This window comes from Poecilia formosa, unplaced genomic scaffold (genome assembly GCF_000485575.1).
Source record: "Poecilia formosa unplaced genomic scaffold, Poecilia_formosa-5.1.2 Scaffold15, whole genome shotgun sequence".
Lineage (NCBI taxonomy): Eukaryota > Metazoa > Chordata > Actinopteri > Cyprinodontiformes > Poeciliidae > Poecilia > Poecilia formosa.
This window is the reverse complement of record NW_006799954.1, coordinates 1,232,335-1,247,341: the sequence shown is the minus strand read 5'-3', so window position 1 is coordinate 1,247,341 and position 15,007 is coordinate 1,232,335. Positions and strand designations below refer to the sequence as shown.

The 15,007-nt window shown below is 36.5% G+C and overlaps 1 protein-coding gene across 1 annotated transcript in view; it reads left to right on the top strand.

The window, feature by feature from the left end:
• Positions 1-15,007, top strand: part of eys (eyes shut homolog) — a 200,970-nt gene that overhangs the window by 130,291 nt on the left and 55,672 nt on the right. Inside the window, exons 35-40 of the mRNA XM_016668551.1 lie at positions 1,132-1,322; positions 2,204-2,295; positions 4,472-4,622; positions 4,754-4,866; positions 6,123-6,379; positions 13,087-13,239. Coding sequence (XP_016524037.1) covers positions 1,132-1,322; positions 2,204-2,295; positions 4,472-4,622; positions 4,754-4,866; positions 6,123-6,379; positions 13,087-13,239 — 957 coding nt within the window. The remainder of the gene's footprint in view (positions 1-1,131; positions 1,323-2,203; positions 2,296-4,471; positions 4,623-4,753; positions 4,867-6,122; positions 6,380-13,086; positions 13,240-15,007) is intronic.

Here is a 15,007-nt window from a genome sequence, read left to right as displayed (position 1 = left end):
AAATATTGAGCATCAGTGATCCTAATGCTGGAGTCAGTGTCGGTCTTTTAAGTTTCATTCCATCACTAACCCCCAACCGTGTCCAAGGAGGTGAACTTTCAATCAAATACCCCATAATTGCCAAGTCTCATCCATGAAAAATAGTATGCTTTGACAATAAGATGAGGAATGTTGCACAGTGCAACTTGCATGAATATCTTAATTTCAGTTTTGTTTATAATTTTTATAATTTAATAAAAGTGGAGAAGTACATCCATCCAGCTATTGTCCTCTGCTTACCTGAGACTAGGTCACAGGGATAACAGTTCCAGGATGGAAATTCCAAGCATCTTGGTGTCCAGGGATATTCTTCAGCTCATTTTGTTCAATTCCCAATGCGTTTGTAAGCCAAAAGGGATATATATTCCCTCTGGGAAGCGCCTGGAAATCTGTCCGTCCGTCCATCCGCCCATCCATACATTATTTTTTTTCCACTTATCCTGGAGCCTAAGCATAGAGTTCCACACTTTCCTCTCCGCAGTTCCACACTTTCCTCTCCGCAGAGAAGCTTGGGCCAGCTTCTCTGGGGGCATCCTCCCAGTGGGACATTCCCTCAACATCTCACCAGGAAGGCGCCCATTCTTTCAGTCATGGTCCATATCTCATAACCAGTTGTGAATCAAAATTGATTGACTTTAGACTAAGCTTGATGAAATTGAAAGACTTCTGACTTCACTGGGACTTTTAGCACCAATGATATGACTTTACTTGAACTTGAACTATTCAACTTGAAAATACTTGATAGTTTACACCAAGCAAAAAATGTGTTATGGTAGAGCTGTGGTTGGTGCGCAATTCAGCTCACTAAGCACCTCTGGCCATTTAACTGTCTGCAGACTTGGGTGAAAATACTTCAAAATGACTTGTGAAATTCAAAACAATGACATGACACCTTTCGTCACAAGTCAGTTTGCTTTTATCATTCTGCAGATGTTTCTCTGTAGCATATGCTGACCTTCCTGTTTCTTTTTCCTTGAGAGGATCCATTGGGAAACCTAGCTGATCGCACTCTAAAGATTCATAAAGTAACGTAGCTTACGTCTCCTTAACCTTTCCCACAGTCTAAGCTTTGTGTATTTATCTCTTTCCCAGATTCAAGCTACCTCCATTACTTTGGGAATTCATACCTTGAGTTTCAAGGTGTTGACCTTGGAACTCTCAACAACATTATTGTGAGATTTCAAACCACAGCTTCTCAGGGAACTCTCCTATATGTCGACCAAGGACCCATTAATGGGGATTTCTTTTTCATGAAACTCTTTATCCAGGATGGGATCTTGCAGGTAAATTATGGTTTTATAGATATGTTCCATGTTCTCACAGTGGCTATCTGTTTGGTAATTCTGGTTCAAATATGTATGTTTTTGTTTTAGAATATTATTCTATAGTATCAAACTGAAAATATGAGAGAAATATTGGCACAAACTATTATCAAAATAGGAGGACAAATAGAGTAGAACAATGTTGTTGTAGTATGGACAATTCTTAGAGCGAAATCTAGTGCATTATAATTACAGTTGCTGGGGGTTTATTGTGAAATGTGTTATTAATGTGCAGTAAAATCTTCGGTGCTGAGATTTCTAAGAATCTTATTGAAAAGGAGAATTTCTTGTTTTTCAAAAGTGCCTTGAGACATTTATTGTGAATTGGCTTTACACAGGTAATTTATAAAGCCGATTGAATTGAATTAATTTGTCAGTTCCTAACCTTTTCAGAAGTAATAGTTACTACTCTGGACAGCTTTTCAGAAGTTATTTTCTTGCATGTGTGGATGCTGGCAATGCATTGTCCTACAAGCCACTGAAGTGGACTTTAATGCCTCAGTTCATACAATACACAAAAAATGCATCTACCAATTATTCTTGTACAAAAAATAGCATTAAATTGATGGGAATGCAATTAACTGGTTATACTAGAATCATTCATAAGTTTAGTTGTTTGACTTGCGCTATGCTATATTTAATAAGACTGGAGTACAGTATGAGTAAGAGATAAAACAGTTTTTGTCTATTTTTAGAACCCACACTCGAGCATGAATATTCTTGTTATTCCTGATGATGAACGAAAACATTTCCTGAAGGAAGCTATCAGAAGCCATGCATGAAACAGACCATAAGATGACAAATACAAATTGCATACTTAAACCTCCTCTCAAATGTTTCAGTATGCCTTTTGCTGCAATGAAGAAGATGAGGTTACACGGATGAGTGCATCAAGTCACGTTGACGATGGCAGAGTTCACATTGTGCATATTAGGTATGTACACCTTAATTTAAGCTTGCGGAGACACAGTAGGTATTCGTGATCAGATCTGCATTGTGGTCAGGCATTATAGAAAAGCGCTTCGTATGCGTTAGTGTTCTAGCAGAAGTGGATAAGCAGTGGAAACATTTCATGGCTTTTACTGTACAGGACATCAAACGAGATGCAGTGTGATATTTATCTGCTTCAGGCAAGAATACATTTTCTGTTGAGGAAAAAAGATGCATGTTCCCAGTGATAAGCCACTTAGGTCCTTGTAAAAAAAATCTGATATATATATATATTTTTATTTTTTTTTTACAGTGTAAGCACCCCAGGTTCTTTGAGCTACATGTCTTGTTACCTACTTTTTCCAAATGTGGCAGATTTGTTTACAGGGTAGGGTTGTAAACTAACTCTTGAGGAAGCAATATAATTGTCAGGGATTACCAGATGAAGGATTTAGGTTTTATAACAAATGGACCGGCAGGCCTATGTTTTAAAGGAGCCAAACAAATATTTGAATGTGCCTATTAAAATGCATTAGTGATCACTGACCATGTTTTATTGGCTGTTCTGAAGTCTTCATTTGCAGTTTTTCATTATGAAAAGATTAACAAGCAAAAGCTAAGCACAAAATCAATGTTTAAATGATTTAAAGTGAGGCTGTGGCCCCTTTAGTTATGTTACTTCTCGTGCACTCTCGCTGCCAGCCGCTCTATATTATAATCTGACATAAGACAGATTGTGGTTTCGTTTCAAGACATAAAGTTATTATGTATGAGCCTGAAGCTGAACCAGTCAGTGTTCAGCTTATAAAAATTAGGTTTAGAGACATATTTGCAATGTTTTGCGAATCTATTTTTCTTTTTTCTTTTTTTTTTTTAGATCAAAATTCTGTTCAGAGAAAAAACATTTTAACACACCACTGAGAGATAGAAATTAATTTGTTGCCTGAAGATGACATTATGTGTACAAGTTAAGACACTGAAGGTGATAACGAACATTCAGTGCCAAAGGAAAGCAAATTATTTTCCCACAGAAACAGAAACTGAGTGGGAAGGTTGCCGTCTTGTTTTCTTGGCAGAGAAGCTGCTCTGCCCTAAATATATGAGAGGCCAATCAGGTTCAAGGGGCTACAAGGCCCAGCCCTTGTTTTTTTTTTTTTTTTTTTTTCCTGGAAGAAAAATACTACAGCAGTATGAATCAATCATAATGTTCTACTCCAACCCCTTGAGACACTGCAAGAAAGAGAGCTGTCATAACTAGGGGGTTGGCTGTATGGAAAAATGGTTTCTGGTGTCACAAAGCAAATTCTTTGTAATTGTCTGATGGCTGACTCCGTCCATCTTTGTCTGATTTGACCCAGAGCTACACCACCACAGCCATCCTCAACGTCACTGCCTAACTCATTATAGACTTTTAATATATCTTCCCGTCAAAGACGCTTTTCAATATGTTAAATAGGGCTGACTTCTCAAGGACAGTGAGCACAGTGCCCTCTGGCTGCCGGCCAGGCCGCTCTGGCAGACTGCTTCTAAATTAACCGCATCTCTATGCTGGCTTTGGAGGAAGGACTTATGCAGGTTGTCGCAAGTGCCCCGAGTGTTTAGCCAGCATATGCAACGGCCTGCAACACCAGCTTAACAAATCAGACTAGATTGCTTCACGGACCTTCTAACTTCTACTCAGGGAACAAGAGGCATCGGGAGGCGCAGAGAGGGGACTTTGTATCTGTGGCCTGAGAACCCTCAAGCTACAGCTAGTTAGTCCAGAATCTGCACTTAGGTAATTATCTGTGTTCCCCTGTTGTTTCCAAAAGGCAAATTGGTTTTGGAATCTGAGACTATAGGGTGGGTCCAGAATAGTTTGTGGAGCCTCATAAGATGGCTTGAGAAAAGGAAAGGGAAATCGCCAAAGACTAGTGATTGTTGGGCATACCAACAAGGAAAAATGATAGATGGTGTTGAATTCTGGGAAATTGTATATAAAGCAACTGCAAAAACTAATGAGACTGGTCAGTTTATCACACTATCAAATAAGATCTTACACTGAAAATACACTTACGTTGGTGGTCATAACATCAAATTGTAATGAATTTCAAGCGGTATGAAATTTTTTACAAGACACTGACATGGCAGCTTGTGTATGTCTGCACCAGCATCTTCCTAACATGTTTTTGCCTTATCAGACAACACCTGACCCCTTGTGAGGCAGAGCTGACACTTTCGGGGCGCACAAGAATTAAAAGCATAGCAAGTAATTACTGGCTGGGACACATGAGTCAAAGAACAAACCATGTCTTTGTAGGTGGTTTGCGACAACAATATATTCCCAATCAGGTAAACTTTGTGATTATTGTGTGATGGTTTAACTAGCTGTCAAAATTATATGGTTCTGCATACTTTATGGGTTCAACACATTATCACTATGAAGCTAAAAATAAATTTCTTTTGCTTATTTTCTTTTAAAGAAAGCAAAGCCTCTTCACAACTATACTGGCTGCATTGAAGTAATAGAAATTAACCACCTAAGAAGCTTCTACACAACTGATGCAGTTGCTGGCAGCAACATAGATCAATGCAGGTAAAATACACTGTATCCCTATTACTAAAACATGAGAAAGAAACAGCTATTTTGTATTTTCTTTCATCATTTTTATATTTTGCAATGCCTTCTTTTTTGTTTTATATTGATAAAGAAAAATTGTCGTACTATTTTGGCATCAACACCAGATCAAGCAAAAATCTGAATGTAGGGACTCTTTGAAATACCACTAATGTTTTTTTTTCTTTTTCTTTTTTTTTTTTAACTAGTCCACTACTATAATTTGGCAACTTTTTCTTAGAAGGAAAAAATAGACTTGCTGAAGCTTGATGAAATATTTGTGACATGCTAAAAATAATCAGGATTAAAGTCTCCAAGCCCTTTTTATTTTATAATTTTACAGTTTCTGTCTACAAAGCTGTGTTTCATAAGACACTCACAGTCTTACTCTGATCCCCAGTTATTCTAAATATGCTAAGTAAATATGTGGATATTCTGTTTAGTCATTAAACTAAGATTACTAGTTTCTTTCAGAATATTTTTCTTTAGTCTGGATTTTACATTGTTGATAATGATACAACGTTTACGCAGTGTTTTGCTGTCAGTAATGTTTCAAGCTGTTCCATTCATTGAAGCACATAACCCCTGATGCAAATGCAATGTAGAGTAATAATGCATCAGCCACACTTAAGTATTGCGTTTTCATTCATTACTAAATAAAGCTTAGCTTTTCACTGCCATTTTAATTTCAGTGTAACAGCAGCTTAACAATTGTTGTTTTTATTGGCAGAAAAATTATATTAACTGTGTAAATTAGATGAAATTATAAATTATCTTTGTATTTTATTCAATAACAAATCATTATGTCTGAATCAAATAATAAATAGGCACAATTGGAAACACATTTCTCTTAATATTGTAATCTTCTTTACAGGAACGTGTTTGAAAAAGATTGATCTGTAACATTTTAAGATTATATAATCTTTATCTTTTCACAATAAACCATATTATCAAATAAGTTTATAAGAAAATGTACAAAATAAAATGAAACAAGCGTGTTATGTAGATACTTTGGATAATATACTGGGAATCCAGGAAGTTTAAAAGTTGGGAGGAGATGCCGATAAAGAAGCAACCTGTTTTTCTTATCTGGACCACAGTATTTCTGTACCCTTTGCTTTGTAAACCTATGAGGCCCAAAACAATGGGCCTCATATGTTTTTTTGTTCTTTGGCCTTTTACACCCAAAAAACATATGCCTTTAAATTGATATTTTACTCAGTCCTCTTTTTCAGGTATACTTTACATCACATGGTGGCCACCACAGAAAATTACCTGAGTCTGACCTCTCCATCAGCTTCACCTACCTCAGTAAGCACAGCAACCCTGGTATTGTTCACGCCGCCTCCCAAACTTCCTCTGCATGAACCTGAAGCTGGCCATGATGATCTTTGCCACAATGGAGGAACATTCCATCAGATTCAGCTTCATGGAAGAACTCTTTCCTCCTGCCACTGTCCTCTTCATTTTACTGGAGCCTTTTGTGAAAAAGGTACCTCAAGATATTTTTGCTTTTTTTTTTTTTTCTGTACTCTGTTTTTATTATATCTGATTTAGGAAGCACAGACCAAAAAAACTGCTGTAATGTGACCTTTATAGTGGTATCACCAAGAGCCATCCTTCGAATTATGTCTGGTAATATATGCTGAGCCTCTTTGGCTAATAGGTTTCAGTATGAGGGGTAACAGAGTCAGCTGCATTAAGAATTTTGAGTGATGTGAATTATTCAGAATATGATAAATGAAATGAGAGATCCATATAAGCAGCTTGAACATTGCTGTATGTTCATATTCCCCTTCAGCATGCACCCAGAATGAGAATGCAACCTTAGACCACTTGTTCTGCGTTCTCACCTACTTTTCTAACCAAAAAAAATATATATATTCCCACTACAAAAGTAGTAAATCCAAAATGGTGCTAGTAGTACCTCGCATCCTGCATAGGAGTTTTTCTTTTACCAGTTCCCATTTTACAGCTAAAGTCCAATCCATACTACAGATTAACATCTAAATTAAACATTAGATTAAAAATACAGATTTTGATGTTTGATCTTTTACTTGTTTCACACTTAAGCGTGAACTTGCTTAAATGTCAATTTGAAGACAGTCATGTGTACAAGTTGACATTGGTTTGTAGTTGTGCCAATAGCATGCCACAACTACAAACCAATCACGACCTGATCTGTAGCCTGAGCCCGACCCAAAATTATACACCTGATCGGGTTGGGTGCGTTTGACATTGGCTTCTGTAGTGTATTTTTTACAGCACAGAGAAAATTTAATTTGAACTGAATAAAGTTGTGTTAATCTACTTATTATTGACTAAAAAGAGGAGCAGGTCATTTATCCTGTTGAGGATAGAAAGAAAGTTGGGTTCAGAAGTCAATTAGACTGTAACAAGCCCAGTGCACTACACAACTAATGTGCATGTGACCCAACCCTGTTCAGCTCCTATCAATCACACCTCACAAAGGAGTGGTCCAAAAACAACAGCAGTAAAAGGTTAAGTAAAATGATATGACACAGTTTCATAAAGATGCTCATCTTCAAGTAGATGCAGATGACTTTGTTTAATACATTATTTCTTATAAAACATTATAGCATAAATGTCACGCTACACTACTTTAAATGAAATCTTCCACCATTAATTAAGTAGTCTAGCTGTCAAAATAGTCTGTTTATTAGCTATGTAACTTATTTTTATCAGCTAATATTTACACTACATCTGGAAAGTATTCAGTGCTTCACGTTTTCCACATTTTATGTTGCAGCCTTATTCTAAATTGTATTAAATTAATATATTTCCTCAAAAATTTACAATTGCCTCATTACGACAATGCACCTCACCTGTCTTTAATGGTCTGAGAGTCCTTCAGGTACATTTTGGCAAACTGCCATGTGCCTTTTATTAAGGAGTGGCTTTCAGCTTAGCAGCCAGGACAAGAGTGAAGCCCTTGAAATAATTGTGCCTACAGTCACAGGTTTTAAATGAAGACTTCAAAGGTAAACATTAGTTACTGTCATATGTGCTGCACATTGTTGACCTAAGAAAAGTTTAAAGTGTTGGGAAATTATGCTCATAGCATAATCTCATGTTCCCAGAGCTGACATGATCCTGCCTCTGAGCTAACATTAACAGTCATTAACATGAGCCTGAGTAGTTCGCCTGCACCCAGCACCCTGATTTGACACGTCTGCCATGTTTCTTAAAAATGCTAATTTACAGGTGTTTAGCTAATTTACAAAGCATTATTTGTCTCTGCAGGCACTGTGATAAAATGCTTCTATTTTTAAGACTCATTTGTTTTGTTTTGTTGTTTTTTTTTTTTCCTGCGGGAGACCACCACGTTGACAGAAGCTGCTACCCGCCCCTTGCATGATTCAGACGCTGGTTTATTGAGTTAGTTATTAAAGATGATTTCTTCTGCCTAAAGATCCACTGGAGATGAATGATGCATTCATTTGCTGTTTTCTTTATTCACTTATTCCAGAATGTTAGATTTTTCAGTTCAGGAAAATGCAAATGGCGCACAACAAAATATCATTTTGTGGCTCCCCAAATTAGGAGAGCTTAAACCTTCCCAGACCAAATGGTGGTTACAACTTTTGATTCTTTAGATTATGTGATGAACTGTTGTGTCGTATGCTAGTAGGATATTCATTTCCTCCACCATAGCCGTGACATTAATCAAATGTTCAGTTTGATTTTATTCCAACAATGATCCTTTCACCCTTTCCCTTCCTCAACTAGAAAAGAAGTTCCTGCTTATTCCCCTACTTGTCAGACTTAAAAACTTATTCTTTAAATACCAGAAGTAGCCTTTTAGTGTCACTTTTGCTGAGTTTGAGGAATTGCTCCTTCTCAAAAGAACTACAGTCTCAGGTTTAACAGGGTCCAATCTCCTTTGAGCACTTATCCAACAATGTGCTTTGCAACACGAGTTTCTCATAGCCCGCTTTAAAAGTCCAGGGGCTGTTTACATGCTGACACAGTCTCTGAACTTGAATTTGCCACAGAGCGACTTTGCCTGGCGACAATCTTGTCATTACATCTTGTCGAATTAAGGAATAGCCACATGAGAACAGTGAAGCGAGTCACCCCTGTTACGCGCTAATTATAGATAAATCATACAACCCAGTGACGAAAGAGGTGGACTGGTTTCTGTCCTACATGAAACACTGATACGTAGCACAGATCTTTAACAAATATATTAATGCACATGGGTATGCAACCTGTTTATTTTTAGCAAGTAATTTAATGATAAAAGAAATGCTGAAAATAGTCGACATCTCAATGACAACAAAGCTTACTGACAAAGATGTTTTTATTACACAGACACACAACTGCTGATTGTTTATAATGCTGTAGCTTTTATTTTTATTGTTGTTATAAACTCGTGATGCAATTGAACAGTAAGAGACTTAAGTTCTTTAGCAGTGCCCTGCAAAATTATTATTTAACTTTTTTACGTTTATTGAGCCCTTCAGCATCTTCAGTGTAGTATTTTTAAAGGTTTTGTTTTATGGCCTTTAAAATACAAAAGATTGTTTTGTATTTAGTCACACCCATCTTCCCATCCAATCTGACCACCTTCCCGTGTATCCACTGTTATCTGGACAAATCAGGCAGGACTGTGGGAATGATGTTGTTTGATTTCTCAAAGATTTAACACAATACCTCCAGATTTCCTGTCAGAAACTCCAGAAAACACAACTGTTTTCTGCCTGAATTAATAACTGTGTGACAAACAGACCACAGCATAGCCTGTTGTAAATATTCAGGCTAGTTAGCATGGCCACTGGTGATGGCAGATGGTTATGGTTTTTCTTTAACAACAAGTTGTTTCTGCGCCATTAGAACATTTAGGACTGAGTACATGAGTTTGATTGACAGCGTTGGGACCCCCCTTCCTGGCTTTCATTGGTTGTTTTTGGTCTGGAGCGATGCATTTCTTCAGAGAGCAACAGTAGCACAGAGAAGAGGTGGGGGGTTAGACTGATCGTTTCAAAGATTCAAAGCCTCAACATACTGTCATGACATGGTGAGAGTTTTAGCAAATATGTAAAGAAATAAATATTTTTTTATAAGAGTTATGTACGGCAGCTTTAAAAGCAATTAGTTTTATTGGATTTTATTTAAGGATGTCAAAGTAAAAGGGCCTAAATACTAATGCATCCTTTGCAAATATAAATAAATAACAATTGTGCACTACTTTGTGTTAGGTTATCATAAAAAAGCTCTATAAAATATATACAAAATTTTTAGCTGCAATGTGAGGGAAAAAAGCGTGAAAAGCTGCATGGGATATCAATACTTTTGCAAAGTAATGGAATACATTTTTATATACATCCTTCTGTACATCTTCTTCTAGGATGTAGTCCTCTGCAATAACATTTTGTCCAGCCTCAGGATTAATAGAAAGCAATCTTACAATGATGTAATAAATGGCACCTGTGTCAGGTAGTATTTGTAAAAGACGAAACCAATGAAGTGAAAAATTATTCAAGGTTGCTCTGTATTGATCACGACTTCATTCCACACCTCACCGAGTTTATTTCTGACTTGTATATTAGAGGCTGTGATATAGGAAGCTGACCCCTAAGGGAAAATAAAATGCCAAGTGCACAGTACGTCTCATTTGTGTCATTCCAGCAACTTTTACTTAACGTCTAACATCAGTTGCAATACGAGAGTGTGCAATTTCCCCCTCTTAAAGCACCACAGCTCTGTTAATCTAATTTGTATTTTTATGCGCTCATTTAATTTTCAACCAGTTTAGCTTCAGAAATCATTCATATTTTTTTTACAGTGTACTAGTCATAATTTATTTGTTCAGTGGCAAATAGGCAAAATGATAAACTTGCATGTAACAGTTGGGTTAATTCGTGTCTTCTGTTTGTTTTTGGTCTGGAAACCAAATACAGAAATGCAACTTGGAGCAGGAAACTTGAGGAGGAAGAAGACCATCAATAAATTCAATCAGGAAAAACAAGTGATCATGCAGACAAGAAAAACAGATCAGATTTTTTTGAGCTTTTCTGTTTTTGTCTGTCTGTCTTTGACATTAATGGGACCTGATATGGTGTGCCTCCTGATTTGCCAACATTGTGACTTGTTGCTGCCAGCTCTTTTTGTGGGCATCTAGTGTGTGGTTTCTGTAATTGCCTGAGTCTTTAAAAGTGAGCCAGCTTGGTCATCCTTGCTCAGACATTTGCCAGCAAACATTACAGGATGGATTCATCATTTTTGGTCCAATAGAAACGCTTCTTCCACAACGGAAACACCGTCGCTGATGTTTTCTCTTTGTAACTCGAAGCCTTGGCTGCCATGTCTATTCCACACAATGTTCTGCAGAAAAAAAAAGAAAAAAAATACCCACAGTGTTGTTCATGGAAAAAGAAGAGACAGTTCAAAATGTATTGAAAACACATTAAGAAAAAGAGGATCATGACAATATGAAAAATGCCATGGGAATCTTGGTTATCCTTTTAACAGGTGAACAGTTCAAGTTGTCAAACGTGGTAGTTCAAAATGCTGATACTTTCCATTACAGTAAATCTATAATACATTGTTCTTCCCTCATCATGGATTGATATCAAGAAACAACAAAAGCAGAGCAAACTCTATAAATAAGTAAATGCAAGTGCTATTAGTAAAAGTATTTGGAAAATTAAGTAATGAGTAGAAAATTTAATTGTTGCGCAAACAAGAACAAATGTATTATTCCAAAACATTTCTAGAGAACAACCTCCCTTAATACAACCAAGGTTCTCAAGCTGTGCTATTAATGGAACTTTGACGATCATCTGTGGTAATTTAGTAAATTGTGGTATTTACGATTTAAATATAACACAACTTAATTGTAAAGTTGATCTAAAGAAAGAAACGATAAAAAAGAAACTGGTAAAAGTGATGATAGATAGCATTTTACGGCAACCTTCACTATATTATAAATACATGGCAGCCATATTGGATTTTGAGGTTGGGGTTGCTGAGAATCCTTCATCGCTCCCTCCTGTATTTCTGATTTTAATGGGTCCTCCAGTGAAGTTTAAAACTGGGAATATGCTTTTCATATTTATATATATATATATATATATATATATATATATATATATATTGGAAGTAGAGTTTATTATTTTATTGTTTGTATGGCACAACAAATGCAAATGGTTCATCTCCTGTTACATGGTTTTAAAATTATTTGTTTACAGAATAATAGAGAGAAACTCGTAATACTCTTGGAGTAGTTCTCAGATAAGTGCAAGCTGTATTTTTGTTTGGATGCAGTGACTATCAGCAGAATCCCCTTTGCTGTGGCTCACTTGGGCTGTTTTGAGCTGACTTTCAAGTTCCTGAACAGCAAACGACCCACTTGGTGTACAGTGTCCTTTGTGTAAAAGGCCAGCAGATGATCACTGGCTTGTGGAGTTGATGACCTGAGCTTGTACTTCTTCCACCTTTCCTTAAAATCAGACCCTTTGTCATCCAGTGGGAAATGACACACTAACACGTAGCCCTGACAGGGCTCTGCTGACTCTGCTCACAGACAAGCTATCTGTGCTGTAAAGGCATGCAGCAGGCAATTTCTGTTGTTCTCCTTACTAAGGAAAGCACTTACAGACATTGCTTTCACTTGGTATGCCATTCTTCTTTTGAAAAATAAACTTACAAACCAATTTGCTGGGAGCAACCAGCAAAGTGGTTTGTAAAACCATTCAGATCTAGATGTCTGTTAATTCTGCTTTTATAAAGCTTCTACATGTTCAGGTTTGTCGATTGTGCCGAAAGGTTGTTCAGCTTCGTTCGCTTTTATGAAACTTTGCAACTACAGGAAACAAAATACTTAAAATTGTTTTTAACGCACATGACCCTTCTTTGTTATTGGTAGTAGCAGAGCCTGCATCTTAAATATCCGTTGGAGTTCTTTGTTTTGGATACGTCTTTCTTTTCCATCCCTTCTACCATTCCCCCTCAGGATATTCCTTTGCAAGAGAAACGTGTCTTCATCCAGCCTTATTTGTCACACATCCAGTTGTTATGACTGTTTAATTACTGGTATGAATTCATTATGTCACTGCAATAAAAGCAATGATGATACACAAATTTAACTCTTCAGGTTTTAGAGCAAACTTTAAATATGAAAAGCATTTGCTCTAAATGTAAAGTTTAATTTCTCTTCTCGTTTTTTTTTTTTAGATACCACCATCTATATCCCATCTTTTGACGGCACATCGTACCTGGAGCTGAAACCTCTTTCATCCCTTCCACACCCTTTAAATACCGGAGCAGAAGACACAACTTTCTATCTGACAGTCAAAACAAGATCAACCCAGTGCACCATCCTCTTTAGTGAGTACAGTCTCCCTTTAAAGTATTTTTCTTTTTACTTTCTGACTTTCAAAGTATATTTCACTAAAAGGTGCATGTAAGTCCTCAAAACCTTATCTTTTTATAGTTCATATTACAAGCAAGCAGTTAGACAGCTATTATCAAGCAAATGTTTGAGAAAATATTTAAATAATATGCTTGTTAAAGACGTACATAATGTTAATAATCTACATCTAAAAAAAAGGTAATTTAATTGTTTATTTTAATTTACGTTTACATGCTGAGCACAGTGTTACTAACGGTAAGAGAGTGTGCATAAAAAGTGTAACAAATACAATAAGATTCATCATAATATTTTTATGTTTCTATGTATTTAGTTAATAATTTATTCATTTAAGCAGTGACACAAATTTAGTCTCCAAAAATTTGTAATCTCTATTGCACAGCAAATCAGAATTTCCATGATGACGGACCAAGACGCTACATCATGATTCTTTTTAGCCAACTTTGCATCGGCCAGGAAAAGTTTACATCCTTAAGGGAGGAAGGTTTTTTTTTTTTTTCTGATGTGAGTCATGGCAGGAATGTCAGTGTGACAAAGATGTGTGCACCTGACCAATACTTGGTGAGTCTTATTGTTTGCTGGCATAAAAGTGTTGTGAAGCCACTTGAAAATAATCCTTAAAAACAGACTAATTACATAATAAAACTCTGAGCAAACAGACGGTGGTAACGTGGTGTCAGCACTTCTGACAGAGAACTGTATAGAAGTCTGCAATGTTGCATTTTACAGGGTTTTTGTTTATACAATGAGGATTTACCCTAATGCAGCCAATAATGCTGTAAGATTTTATAAATCTTCTGGGTTTCTTTGCACAGATTAACTTTAGGTTACTTAAAATTTAAAGCCACATTTGGTTTTCTTCTGTTTATGAATAGCTGTTGGGTTATGAAGCAGTCAAATAATTTTTTTATTGTTTTAGCAAAGTCAGTACCTGTTTGCTTGCTTGTTTGTTTGTATAGAAAAAAGGCATCTAAAGGACAATTAAAAGGCTGTTTGTATTTTCAACAACAATAATAAAGGTAGAAAACAAGAAATGCATAAATTTGATAAACAATCTGTACATTTCCATTTCAATGTTATTGTTAATACTAAATTGGTGTTTATTTTTATCCATAATAGTTATTTTATTTTGAACGACTGCTATGAACAAAACTTGACAAGAAAAAAAGCATTAAAAAACCTCATCTTTACTAAAACACTTAGTGTTTTTGTCATAAAATCTAAAATACACATTAAATTTCCCAAGTCTCAATTACATTTAACTGTAAAACATTTCAAACTTGTTAGACAGAGTTTCATCTAAGGAGGGAAGATTCTGTGTGAGAGGAGAAAAGATTGGTTCTCCTGTGAAGGAAATCTGTCTCTACCCATCTTTTGTGGGCACTTTGGCAGCTTTTCTGGTGTCTCACAACTGATGATTGAGCTATAACCTAAACGCAAACAAAAGAATCCTCAAGAGCCGGTCACTCACATGCTAGAGATAACATTGCATTCACCCTTTACATCAACCTTGAGCTCTACATTGTATCTCTGTCTCTTGCCAGTTCCTTTGTTCCCACACCTGCACAGACACAGACACACACCCTTTGTTACAGAGAAAATTGGAATAGGGGGGGGACCAGACACCCTGAGTAGATCCTCTTAACAATAGAGTATTGTTTGGGGAAGAGAGCAAAGTCGTTATATGTCCCCCTCCCCCTCCCCCCCCTCCCATCATTTTTAGAA